Source organism: Barbus barbus, assembly GCF_936440315.1.
Source record: "Barbus barbus genome assembly, chromosome: 11".
Classification (NCBI taxonomy): Eukaryota; Metazoa; Chordata; class Actinopteri; order Cypriniformes; family Cyprinidae; genus Barbus; species Barbus barbus.
The window spans coordinates 30760359-30775270 of record NC_136739.1 but is presented as its reverse complement, the minus strand read 5'-3'; the positions used below and the strand labels follow the sequence as shown (position 1 = coordinate 30775270).

The window sequence follows — 14912 nt, the reverse complement described above, 5'->3', positions numbered from 1 at the left end:
AGCTTAAGACATATTATTGGAGATGCAGAGTGAAAACTGATATTTATATCATTTTATGTAAGTATTCTGTTTTACTCGTATAAAGATTTTTTGTCCATATAAATATCAGCATCTGCACCAAAATTGCATATTTTTGCTCAGTTTGGGCCACTGATTAAAATTGAGGTATTCTTCCTCCATATTCTCACTATATTAGACTATATGAGCCATAAAAGCCTGATGTATCAATTATGACACTCAACAAAAACAACTTTTTTGTCTACAGTTTTGATAAACTGATTTTTCTGACTATTATTTGTTATGTCAGGCTTTACAGGGTGAACATTAGTATACTATGATATATTAAAGATTGAGTAAGACTTATGATCTTAAGATATTAGTGAGACATGAAAAGGCAGCATTGAATTCAAAGTCCCTTTAGACCAAACCCAGTGACCCTGAGCAGCTGAGTGTGTTTGTGTTTGTTGGAGACTTGTAATTTCTACACCAGAAAATGCAGAAAGTATACGTTTAATCATTCAAGCAAGCACCTCTAATCACCTTTCATTACTGATCCAGTGTTGGCAGAAAAGCAGCTTTTGAATGACCCTTGAACAGGTTTGTGTTTAAAGCACATTAGCACATGTGTAATTAATTAAGATTATCTGAGATATCAGTCATTTGTGTGATACTGTTCATTTACAGCATGTGACATTTAAGTATTTGTGACGTGATGCTTTTTCTACCTGGATCTATTAAATTGTTCAAAAATATATATAAAAATAATTTGACTTGAATACACTTTAGTGTCATGTTATTGAATTTAAATTAAGTGTTTATATGTATTTTATTTGTTTTCTGTGGCACTTCAACAAAGGTTGGGGTGTAACTAATTTAAGTAGTTTGGTGTATTTAATTTTTTAGAATAATTTGGGGTAACAGCAGTAAAACAAATTCATATAAATGTAAAATATTATTAAATATTTTATAATATATAAATATTTTGAATTATTAAAATATTATATTATACATTATTCAATATAAATTGATATTTATTTTTTATTAATTGTTTATATAATTTATATATACTTTTGTCTACCAAATCAAAGCAGTAAGACAATTTTACATATGTTGTAAAATATTTTATATATGTATATAATACAAATAATATTATGTTATTATGCTGTGTTATTATTAAATATTTAAATATGTAATTTTATTCAGTATTATAATATTAAATATAATTTTATAAACATTTATAATATTATTAATATTAAATCTTTTGACTGCCAAATCAAAGTCATTGTGCTGTAAAGACATTTTTGGGTCATGTGACTAAGGCATAAAACAGGAAATGATCATAGAAAGGACCCCTGTAGACCCTCATGATTATGTGTTAAGGTCAGTAATTTTCTTTAAAATATCTTTAATATATATTGACCTTTTTTCTGACATGGCAGGGTTAGTTGAAATGTTAAATGGAGTAAGACGCTAAAATAGTGATATGATCTAAAAGGTCAAAAAATTATCATGTTTTAAGGTAAGGAAGCACTTTAGTACATGGTCTTTATTTACTTTATTTATTGAGCTCATTTCATAATTTATGAACTACAAACAATTATTGCATTTTAAATTGTGTATGTCTAAACCACAGATTTATGAAAGTTTAGCACATGAACACAGAGCTTTTAGAAAAATCTTTCAAAGATTTCGTCCCTCACGTATCACAGGACAATATAATGATGGCTTTTGCAAAGCTCTCTGCTAAAACAAAGCTAAGCTTTATTATTCAGATTACACTGGAAAATATTTCCCGCTCAGCGTGAGTCCCGAGCAGACGGACAAAGCTGCTTATTATTGCTTAATGGAAGATAAAAAGTGAGCAGTACAGAGACTTACATCTGTTGATAGTGATTATGTCACGCTGAAGCAGGTAAATTGTGCCTCCAAGACGATGATAGATGAGATCCAATTAAGCATATTGTTTGGACTAATCAGTTGTTGTAGTCTAGAGTTTGTAATCTCAGTATGAATGTACTGATATGTATGAATAGAATAAAATCCATCCTAAATCTTCTCGCAGTGTTTTTGGATAATCCGCTAGAGATGCTCATGCAATGGCTTTTAGAGATTAAGCATATACGCAAGGCTTCTGCGGGTTCTTTTAAAATGAATTGGTGCTCTTTGGATATCCAGGATTATTGTGTTTGAAAGGGAAGATGTCCTGGCACTTCCTCTGTTAAACATAAAGTAAAATAAAATTAGAGCCAGAAGAAATTCACTCAATGCTGCCCAAAATCCCATATATATGCAGTTTTAGTGGCTGTAAATGTACATGTAGATGCATGATTGTGATGCTCAAACAATATGGTATTCGTTTAATATGCAACCCAATCACAGTTTAGCTGCAATGAAAGCATGCAAACATCATTTTAAATCTGAATTAAATGCATTTGCGTGACTGTTTTAGATTTTGAAATGCGTTTGACAGATGTCAGCAGAGTTCGCCTGTCGTTTGCATAAAGTTCAGCATTTCACAACTTTCTGACGCTCTCCCCACCACTTGCTGCGCTCTGCTGTCAATCCCACAATCCCACAGTTGCAAGCCTGTGACTAAGATGCTTTAGAGAAATGAACAGACAAGAATGGTCAGATTCACCACGGTTTTTAACTGTAAAGGTAATGTTGATTGATCAGCAATGTTATGGGTTATATTATATCTTAAAAACAAAAAACAAAACTCAAATAACAAACCCCTCATTGCTGTGTTTTTCCTTAAAATAATAAGTAAAAAACAAAAATGCATAGTAGGGCTGCATGATTAGTCAAAGTAAAATCACAATATGGCGTAGTGCGATTATCAAATCACAAAAACTGTGATTTAATAAATAAATAAATATATGCACTGCATGCATCAGAGTAAAGCACAGCACTCATTTACTCAGTGTTCATTTACACAAGCAGCCTATTATTACTAAATTAATAATATTTCTTGCATTTTTGTCTAGTATTTTTATTATTATAATAATAATAATTATTATTTATTATCATCATCAAAAAATAATAAGAATAAAAATAAGATTTATTATATTATTAAATTTCTAGATAAAAACCAAATAAGAAATATTACTATTTTTTAATAATAAGCAATATATGAAAAGCAATAATAACAATTCTTATTCTTATTATCAAAATATTATTATTTATTATTATTGTTATTAGTAATAGTAGTAGTATTAAAATGACTAGACAAAAGCAAATAAGAAATATTACTATATTTTTATAATAACAACAATAGTAGTAATAATGCTAATTCTTATTATTAAAATTTTTAGATTTCTCCTAAAATAGTGCAGCCCTAATGCATACTGTAAAATGAAAAATTATATGCATATTACTTAACAGTGTGCTCATTATGCACTGTGCTGACACAAATCAGAACATTATGAAGAAATCCTGAGTGTGTGTGAATGCTGTTATATGCTAATTAATGAAAAGCAATTATTAGAGTGAGTCAAAACAAATGACAGGATTTTCATCTGTAAATATTTGTATTTTGCAGGTGGTCACCTCTCCTGGAAGACAAAGTGTGGTGAGTCGAAATATTTAATACACTTTATATTTAATGAATGAATGAGGCATTTATATAGCGCTTTATTGTGTATTGCTGTACACCCAAAGCGCTTTACAATCACATGGGGGGTCTCTCCTCGATCACCACCAGTGTGCAGCATCCACTTGGATGATGCGACGGCAGCCACAGGACAACGGCGCCAGTGCGCTCACCACACACCAGCTACAGGTGGAGAGGAGAGAGAGTGATGGAGTCAATTCAATGAATGGGGATTATTAGATCCCCATTTATTTATGATGGTTGACATAATGCCAGAATCGTGTCACATTCCAGACTGGAGCATACATGGATGGATGGATTGGCCTGACAAAGAAACTGTCAAAATATTTATTCTAGGAACGCTCTTCCAGAATCTGTCAGCAGGAATTATTTTCAATGCATCTGATATTATTCAATCTAATCAGCATGATTGAGGAGGGACAATTCACTGCCATCCAAAATCACAGAATGCTTGAACTCCTGCTGCAGCAGTTTCTTCCTCATGTCATTTTTTTCTCAGTATGCAGCTCATGCATTCAGCAGCACTGAAGCTTCTAGACACCAAAAGGTCACAGAAGTTATAAATCTGTCATCTGTTAAAGGACACTGCTCATTTCAGGATTTTAGTCAGAAAAGACCTTGAAACATCACCAGATGCATAGTTACAGTAATCTAGTTGCTTATTGAGATTTATGGCATGTTTCCAAATCATTCTCCTCTGATCTTACAATGCAGCATTATTAGATGAGCTGCATTGGCTTTTGGGGGTTATTTTCTTGAATCATTTATGTATTGTTTTGGTAGACAGCACATTTTTGAGATTAGGAAAATCCCAGCAGAAGATCAGCTAAATGCACCGACACTCAAATTGAATCTGATCACGTCGGAGATCGTTTGATCTGCTTCTATTTTTGTGCTGAATCTGTGTTACACAAGCGAACGCCTGTACTCTCGTCAGACAGGGGCAGACAAAGGTGAAGGATGAACAGTTTTCAGAGTATTGCTTTTCATACAGGATAGTAGGGAATTTTACAAATTGTGGACCTGGAACAGCCGTGGAAACACAATTTTGTAGTTATGCTTTATCATCTAGACATTGTTCTCACTATATGTAGTAAAACTTACTAATTTTTTAGAATGGATTCTTTTCATTAGCTCTGTTCCAAAACCATTTTAACATCATGTTAAAAGTTTAACATATCTCAAGTTCCCTGCATCATATTTCAGTACATTTCTTACTGCTTTTAAACACATAAACACAGCCTGTGTGACAGATTTGAAGGACTCCACAAAAGAAGCCACTTTAAATTTCATACAAATGAGAATCCTTGACTTAAAATTGATTCCAAGAGAACAACATACTGTACATGATATAGTTACCTTTAGTTATCATTCTTGGTGTGAACAGGCCTTAGACTTCTTTCCAAAACATAAACAATTCTTACAGACCTTAAACATTTGAATGGTATTTTTGATAAGAAATGGTATTTCCATTTTTTTTGTGATTGTGATTTTCTGATCACCGCAGTGTTGCTCTGAGATGCGCAAATGTTCTGATCCGGCTTTGTTTGGAGCTATTTTCGTCGGCACCCCCCGCCCCCCCCCAAAAACAGACAGTATTGTGTCTAAAATGTAACTCATTCAATATTAACTTCTTGTTTCTTCAACTATTGTATAAAATCAATATCACATTCGTGAACACACTCATGTGCTGATATTCGGGACAATGGCACTCTTGCTTGTGTGATATTAATTAACTATATCATGTCTTATAAATATATGTATAAAAAACCATACAGAACAATTTTTTGCTTTCATAACTTGAATTATATGTTCACTGCTTTCTAATAGGCTTCATCATGCAACAAGACTTGTTTTTTGTGTGTATACTGGAGTCTCCTAAAATCATGAAATAGACTTATATTTTTCCCTGTCTGTGATGTCACAGCTCAGTAGTCACTAGTGAAGGGTCAATCAGTCAGTCGTTGTGTTCCTGTGACTTCAAATTGATGAGTCATATTTTTGGCTCAAATAATTCTTCCAGGTAGTCACACACATGCCAAGAACTGCCACTGAGACGAATTGAAATGCTAGCAGATACTTTTCTCTAGGTATATTAGACCTCACAGGTGAGAACCGTGAGTATAAAGAGAGAGAGAGAACAAGGTCAGGCTTCTTCTGACAGGTCAGCAGTCCACTCCCAGCATGCCTCTGGGGAGGAGGCGGGCAGAATACACTGGTGCAACACCGGGATGAGAAGCAGTTCCTCCCTATGAGAGAGAGAGAGAGAATATGATATAAAGACAGTGTAAGTTTGTATGGGAGAGACGCTGCAGATGTCACTGCTGTAATCGCTGTGTGTGTGTGTGTGCATGCATGAGTGTGTTTGTGTGTGCATGCGCTGAAGTTGAACATCAGTTGAAGCGCATGCTGCATGAGGTGAAACCATCCAGACTCAATCTGGAGCGAAAATCACCAGGGATATGCAGAATTTGGACCTTTACAGTCGACTGGACTCTCAGGTATGAGCGGCATGCTGGTTTTACTCTAGTTAAGGTTTTAGTGGCATCTGCTGCATGCGAACACTGCCAAGTACTAGGATTTAGTAAATGCATGCATATTTATGATGCCCTTGATTGTGTTATTGCAGTATTTATATTGTCAGATAATTTGCATGATTTAGAGAATTCAATTTAGCTGTTGTTTGAACAGTGTGCAATAGTGCAAACTGCAGTAGTGACCTACAGAATTGTGGGTGATGTAATCTGTGTATTGCAGAGGATGCAGCGTGTTTTCTGCAGGCTAAAAATATATGTAATTAAATGCTGAAAAGTTGAATTAAAAATAAATTATTTTACAAATAACTAGTCAACAGCAGTGTAATTTTAGTATCACCGATATACTGTTGTAGTTTTTGTTAATATTTTGACTTATTGCATTTCTGTTATTTATTTTAAGTAACTATTTTTTTTATGGTTTTAGTTTTAGTTAACGATAATAATGCCAACACATTACAACTATTTTATATGCATTAAAGGCATAGTTCACCCAAAAAAGAAAATTACCCCATAATTGACTCATTCTGAAGCCATTCTAGGTGTATATGACTTTCTTCTTTCAGACGAATCCAATCAGAGTTATATTTAAAAACGTCCTGGCTCTTCCAAGCTTTATAATGGCAGTGGGTGGGTGTTATTTTTCAACAGTCCAAAAGTAGTCAAATAAAGCGCATCCATGCATAATAAATAGTGCCTCACACAGCTCTGGGGGGTGAATAAAGGCCTCCTGTAGCGAATTGTTGTGTTTTTGTAAGCAAAATATCCAGCTGTGATCACAATAGAACGCCATTCGTTCGGGAGCTCATCTAACGATTACAAAAATGTTTCTTACAACATTCTGATAACTTTATTTTCACCAAAAATTAGCTGGGAATGCGCATTGACTTGATATTATATCATACAGTATAATCCTTTTTAACACTATTTGATCTAAAAAAAAAAAAAACTATATATATGGGACAGTTCGGCAAGCAGTTTTTGAGATTTCAGGATTTCCTCATTCAAGTAGATAGGACTTGGTCTTGGATTCCCAAAATGTGCATGGAGGTGCTGCAAATATGACCGCCGAATGAACATGCTTTCCTTGAAAGGCCTTTGGCTCATCTGTGGGCTACTACAGCAATTACTGCACTGAACTGCCCTCTACGGATTTGCTGTGCTGCAGCTGATAGTGATATTCTCCTCCATCTGTCCTTTCAGGATGCTCAATATGATTATCTGCTTCATCCAATTAAATCAATGCGAACCATCACGGGATGCTCGCTAATCTCTCTGCTTTCTACCTGCCTCATGCTGCTTTAAAGAGATCGTATATATACAGATAGATAGATGCCACTATTGTATCGCAGCATGCTTTGGGTCAAGCATAGTAAAGCCTGTTCTGTGTTTTGGCAGGTCAGTGTTGCATGTTACTTTGCCCAGAACCTTTCCATCTTCTGTGAGTTTATCCTTTCACGAGGTTTAAGTGCACAAACGTATTTTCTCCTCCTGTGGCTAAGAGGATTTCATGTCAATTTGTGTCAATTTGTGTCCATTTTCTGTAAGTAAACGCCATTAAAATTAAGCTGATTGCTCTTTCTGTTATTTTGGGGGAAATCCAAAGTTGTTTTTCTTTGGAAATTTCCACAAAAGCGAGATTATATTCAGTAATAATGGACCTGAATACTGAGAAAACAAAAGCTGTAATTATTCAAGTGTTATTTTGCAGATACTTTGCTTCTAAAATTATACCAAAGCAGTCTCTTTCAGCCAGCTGGAATCTATCTGATCCACAAGAGAATATAGCGATGAAAAACAAGATGGTGACTATCAGTCTCGTCCACTTTGCAGCTTCATCTGGCCAAGAAATGAAATGTCTGTGACTGACATGTTAACTGGGCAATCACAGTTTTGTTTTATACGTGTCGTTTATGGGAGGGTTTCTCTGAAATAAAGCTAAGTAAAATCTACAATTCTGATTATGAACTGTATGTCTAGTTTGTTTGGTTACAGTGTTCTTACAAGGTTTCCTGAAAATGATGAACAAACAACATTAATTTCAGAGTATCTGGTCTATAAAAATGTTCTCAAAATGTTAGTGCAAACATGTTATTCATGGAAGTTTTTAAAAATTGTTTATTAAATGTTACTTGTTTCAGAATGTTCAGGGAACATTAAAAGGTAACATTCTCAAAATGTTTGCAAAATGTCAAATGTAATGTTTCCATAATGTTGGCAGAAAGAAACATTTTAAAAGCTGGATGTTTCAGAGAACATGTTTCATAACCAATTGGGAACATTAGCAAAACATTCTTTTTTAAATTTCTGACAAAGCTATTTGAAAGTTATCAACAGATGTATTGATGTACAGTAACTTTAAAAATCTTTTACAAACGTTCTCAAAATGTTAGTTATTGTTCACGGAACGTTGGTTTGAATTCCGTTTTTTTCAATGTTTCTCGATTCAGAATATTTAGATAACATTCAAAAGTGACATTTTCATTGATCAAAATTGAGCATTTGTTTTTAAAATGCTAAATAAGTGGAATTTTTGAGTGTTCAGAGTACATTCAGAATGTTTTCAAAACTTAAAAAGAATGTTTGAACTTTGGCTATTGCTCTGACAAGGTTCTCTGAAAGGTTTAATCAAACATTCTTTCGGTAACATAAATTCGTTCAGATTTATCTGGTCTTTAAAAATGTTCTCAAAATGTGCACAAAAACGTTATTTATACATCATTCATTCATGGAATGTTATTTTGAATTCAGTTTTTTTTTTTAAATGTTACTTGTTTTAGAACATTAAGAGAGCATTCAAAAGTAACATTCCCATAATGTTTGCAAAATGATAAAATGTAACATTTGTGCAAAAAAAAACAAAAAAAACTGACATTTTGAACATGACAACATTCAGAATGTTTTCATAATTTAATGTGAACATTAGCACAACGTTCAAATCTTTTTTAGCTGCTGGATATTGAAATAAAACTGAATGTCTTTGCAAAGACACTAGACTAGAGTGAAAAGTGTTCTTCATAACAGCCTGGTACCTTGTAAACATGACATTGCAGTAGCAGCATTGATCTGAGTCTGCAGGCATCCTGAAGTATTGGCTCGGTGACATGGAACCTGCACCGTTTATCGATCTGACAGGAAAGTGCTTATTTTAAGCGCTTGGAATGGTCAGGCCATCTCAGATGTGTATTGACTGCAGGATGCAGAACATACAGCTGCTATTTATAGCTGTCGCACAGACCAGTTTTATGAGAAACTCGCATTTTATTGCTCAGAGGTTGTTCTGTCTTTGCTCAGGGATATTTAATGGATATTTAAAGTTTTAACTTTGTCTAAGGGTGTGTTCACACCTGTCTCAAGTTCGCTTCCCATCTTGGTGCGGATCTTTTGGGCAGGTGTGAATACAGCAATCGCACTCGGGTGCGGACCAAACAACCGTACCGAGACCCAGCTGAAGAAGTGGTCTTGGTCCGCTTCCTAACCAACTCCGGTACGGTTGAATGGATGAACCAATGAATGGATGACCTTAAGCACACGTGTGGTTTTGTTTACAATTTCTGGTTGACTTGCAAAGAGGGCAGTGTAAAAGCAAACCGCACCAAAAAAAAAAAAAAAAAATCAACATCGTTTTTGGACCAAAGCAAGTGAACTAGCGGACTTTCCTGGTGTGAATACACCCTTAGACACTATCCTTAAAAACTTTGTGGTCAGTAAGATATTTTTTGAAAGAAATTAATGCTTTTATTCAGCAAGGATTCATGAAAAGTGACGATTTATAATATTACAAAAGGTTTCTATTTCAAATAAATGCTGTTCTTTGGAACTTTTATATTAATCAAAGAATCCTGAAAAAAATAATAACCATGGTTTCTACAAAAATATGAAACAACTAGTTTCAACATTAAAAATAATCTTATTAGAATGAACCCCACATTTTTGAACGGTAGTGTATTTCCAGAATTTATTAAGAATACAACGAAATGCAAAAGTTGTCCTATTGTAAGAATGTAGTGCTACGGTATAAAATTAATGTGCATAGCTGTTCAAATCTTGGAAAAATTGGATGAGAAACATTTGACATCATATATCATTAAGAGATTTCTTAATTTTGTGTTCATTACAGGTCTTTTCCTCACGGTGAAACATCTGAGACATTGGAGACTTTAGCACAGATATCTATTTCCTCTCTATTTAATCTCTTTTCTTTCTTGTAATTGAGATATTAAAGCTTAGTCTGGAGTTTTTGGGGAATTATAAAATATATCAGTTCTGTATTTCATCCTCAAAAAATGTAAATATTGTGATACCTTTAAAGCATTGTCTCATTGTATCTGTTTGTTTGAGCATCTGGTGTGAGTTTGGGGCAGGACTGTCTGTTCGCTTAACCAATGGCAGATGGGCAGTGCCATTATTTTTGCCATTCATTTTGGTGATGCCGGTGGCGCAGAGATGATGCACTTCAGCTTTAAAGAGACCTCATTTTTATTTTACTGTATTGAGGCTTGTGTCTGTTCTGTTCCCTCACATGAACCTGTGAGTGTGTGCATGTGTATGAGTGTGTGTGTGTTGAATCTTTACAGGATTACAGTGTAGGATGTGTGCATATCCACATAGAAGGAGAGCATGTGGCAGTTTGGTCAAAAAAAAGAGAGGATTCAGGATAAAGAGATTAGACCCCATGCAGATTGCATGCTATTCATATTTTATGCAGGGAAAAAGGCACTCATCTGAATAAACGCCTTGTGTGACAGAGAGAGTATATGAACCTTATGCCATTTTAAGGAAATCAAGACTTTATTTGTATTTGCTAGTTTATGTAATCATTTATAATAGTTAAAGCAATAAGCTACAGGATGTGGTAGTTATTTAGCAAGTTCCTCACAGACTTATATTTTTGTAAAGTGTAAAACGGTTTCAAAATTCACATCTGAGGAATGTCTTTTGGTCTAAATTTAAGATTTGTATTTTAATTAAAATGTCCGTCCATTTGGATTACACAGTTTTAACATAAACCAATGAACTTGTGATTCATATTTGTCAGTCATGCATAAATGAAACCGTTACGAATGAAATTTCTGTATAATATGTAATATACAGTATATGTATGCGTTTACATCAATATCATCAATTTATTCTATTTGTTTCAATCTCATAATCATTCAGTCTTGCTTTTTCCACAACTGGTATATTTAGGCCATGTTCATCTTTAAACTGATTAAATTGAATTGTTTTTACAGTAAACAGAGTCATGCTGATTCTAAGCAATTTATAGACATTTCGAAAATATGATTATTGAAATAAAATAACAGCTGCAAACTATGCCAGGATTCTTTTTTTATTTGTAATTTATGTTGTAGAACAAAATTCTCTTTAAACAGTCAGTGTTAACTGCAGACCAGCATTTAGGCACAAACAGAAGAGCATTTATCAGGATGATTGTGCTGTATGCGAATCTCATCAAAGTTACAGTTCTGAGTTCAGGAGCCAAGTTCACAGGAATAACACTCTCACACGTGTCCGCACACACGCACACTCAGTCCCTCACTCACTCACTCACTCACTCACTCAGTCACTCACTCACTCACTCACTCACTCACTCACTCACTCACTCACTCACTCACTCACTCAGTCCCTCACTCACTCACTCACTCACTCACTCACTCACTCACTCAGTCCCTCACTCACTCACTCACTCACTCACTCACTCACTCACTCAGTCCCTCACTCACACACTCACTCACTCAGTCCCTCACTCACTCACTCACTCACTCACTCAGTCACTCACTCACTCACTCACTCACTCACTCACTCACTCACTCAGTCCCTCACTCAGTCCCTCACTCACTCACTCACTCACTCAGTCACTCACTCACTCACTCACTCACTCACTCACTCACTCACTCACTCAGTCCCTCACTCACTCACTCACTCACTCACTCACTCACTCACTCACTCACTCAGTCCCTCACTCACACACTCACTCACTCACTCACTCACTCACTCACTCACTCACTCACTCACTCACTCACTCACTCACTCAGTCCCTCACTCACTCACTCACTCACTCAGTCCCTCACTCACTCACTCACTCAGTCCTCACTCACTCACTCACTCACTCACTCACTCACTCACTCACTCACTCACTCACTCACTCACTCACTCACTCACTCACTCAGTCCCTCACTCACACACTCACTCACTCACTCACTCACTCAGTCTCACTCACTCACTCACTCACTCACTCACTCACTCACTCACTCACTCACTCACTCACTCACTCACTCACTCACTCAGTCACTAACTCAGTCAGTCAGTCAGTCAGTCGTCTAGAAGGTTCCCTTGGTTTTTTTTCCTTCATTGCGTCAGTGTGTGGGTGGGAAGCGTGAGCTCTCGTCTGTGTGAGTTACTGTAGCTACCGTCAACTGGCTGAGCACACACACACACACACACACACACACACACACACACACACACACATACACACACACACACACACACGTTGGTTTTTGTGGTTTATGGGGACTCTCCATAGGCGTAATGGTTTTTATACTGAACAAACTGTGTGTGCTATTGCCCTACACCAACCCTACACCTAAACGTAGCCCTCACAGGAGACTTTGTGCATTTTTAGATTTTCAAAAAAACACCATTTAGTATGTTTTTTAAGCCTTTTGAATTACGGGGACATAGGCAGTGTCCTCATAAACCACCTTCATATTGTAATACCTCTGTCATACCCATGCCATTATACAAATTTGTGTCCTCATAAACCACATAAACATGCGCACACACACACACACACTCACTCGCTCGCACGCACGCACGCTCGCTCGCTCGCTCACTCGCTCACTCACTCGCTCGCTCACTCACTCACTCACACACACTCTGTATTAACTGGAGACCCTGAGGAAGTTTAGGATGGATTTAGTGAGCTGCTGTCAGAGCAGGTGAAAAGATGAATGGAATTGAAATGATTTGCATCTCATTTTTGTTTATGCATTTGGCAGATGCTTTCATCTGAAGTGAATCACATGCATTCAGGTTATGCATTTTTTTTAAATAATCAATCTGTGGCCTGTAGCACGAAGCGAGATGAACAAACTGAGTTTTAGAGTAGGTTTAGAGTTGACAAAACCAAGCAAATAATCCAACCTGCTTTAGATCACAAAGCTCGAAATAAACATTATCTGTCAACTCCGAGTTTGAACCAGAGTTTGTGATTAACTCTGGAACACGTGCACCTGAAAGTGTGACCCATGCAGAAAACAGCAAATCACACAGAACGTGGAGAACATCAGGAAAGTGTCACTTCCTGTGAGAGTCAGCGCAATTCACTTTTCTGCTGAAGATTAAGAGATGTCGTTACTAAAAATGTAATAAATTTAAATGCATTTACAAGGCAGAAATAAACACTTCTGATGAGGTAAAAGTTTGAGAAGGCATTTATGACTATGCAAAGGAATCAACTGAATTTAATTATTACATATTAGTTTCACACAGAGCTCAAAAGGAAAACATAAGTTTAGTCATTTTTAAGGTTGGATATATTAAAGCTTATCTATATGTATTTATTTAATTTAAAGGCAAATCTTAAAATGAATTGCCACTTCATATAATAATTTTATGAATATATTATGTGAATTATAAACAATTATAATTAATATAATATAAATATAATAAATAAGTAAATGCAAAAGTCTAAAATTCGTGTACTCTAAACTGCTTTAATTTGGAGTGAGAGATACGGGGTAGTGGCTTCATTGCATCAGATATATGTCACTTTGCTCACAGCGGATTGGTCCAGTTTGAGTTTGCGATCTCTAAACCAGAATAAAACCTGCTCCGGAGCAGGGTCGCTGTGTAGCATAAGTTACCATGGTGACGGATCCCGCTCAAAACCAAGAGTTTGCTCAAACTAAACATGAACTTACCTGGGTAAAAACTGAAACTGGCTTCGTGCACAGGCCACTGGTATATATCTTTTAGATTGAAGTCAGAATTAAAAGCAAAATCTTAATCTTAACCCATGTATCTGGTCCTATTGTGTTTTAATAACATCTTTGATTTAAACATCATTAGCTAAAATAGTTCAATTTGTGTTTGAATCAGTTCTGAATGCCTGATTCAGTGAATCAGTTTGATTAAAAACTCTGATTCAGTCTCTGATTCATTTCTATTATCACTCAAAAAAAATGTTGACATGTTAATATGTTTTAGAAAAATTAATTTAGCTGATTATTGCTATTTATACATACAAATGTAAATTGTCATTTTGTGCCTTGATTTTTAATACTGTATTAAACATTTGGAATGAAGTTTATTCAAGTAATTACAAGAAAATTCATACATATTCAAAAGTTTGAGGTCAGTAAGATCTTTTAAAATGTTTTTGAATATCTCACCAAGGCTGCATTTATTTGATCAACAATTTCATGCATCCTTGCAGAAGAAAAGTTTTAACTTCTTTCAAAAACAAAGTCATTGTACTGCCCCCAAACTTTTGAGTGGTAGTGTAAATGTTGACATATATATTGAATATTACTATTCTAGCATAGTTTGCATTTATGTGTGCAACAGTAGTATTGTATGTTTTTGGTAAGACTGTATTTCTGCTCTTATGTAATTGCTCTGAGGGCTCGGCACCATCTGTTATAATGCTGTGTGTTTCTCAAGTAATGAGGTGCTAAAACACCAGCTTGTTGCGATTAGGAGCTGGTCAGTAATGCTGTCTGTTGAGGACAAATGCACAAATCCAGCCTGCTTTCATT

The 14912-nt window shown here is 35.4% G+C and overlaps 1 protein-coding gene across 1 annotated transcript in view; it reads left to right on the top strand.

Annotated features, from left to right (window-relative positions):
- LOC306877453 (sodium-driven chloride bicarbonate exchanger-like) overlaps window positions 1-14912 on the top strand; it is a gene marked incomplete at both ends in the record, with an annotated part of 67964 nt that overhangs the window by 8191 nt on the left and 44861 nt on the right. The window contains one exon of the mRNA XM_079429222.1: window positions 3542-3571. Within this exon, the coding sequence (XP_079285348.1) occupies window positions 3542-3571 (30 nt within the window). The remainder of the gene's footprint in view (window positions 1-3541; window positions 3572-14912) is intronic.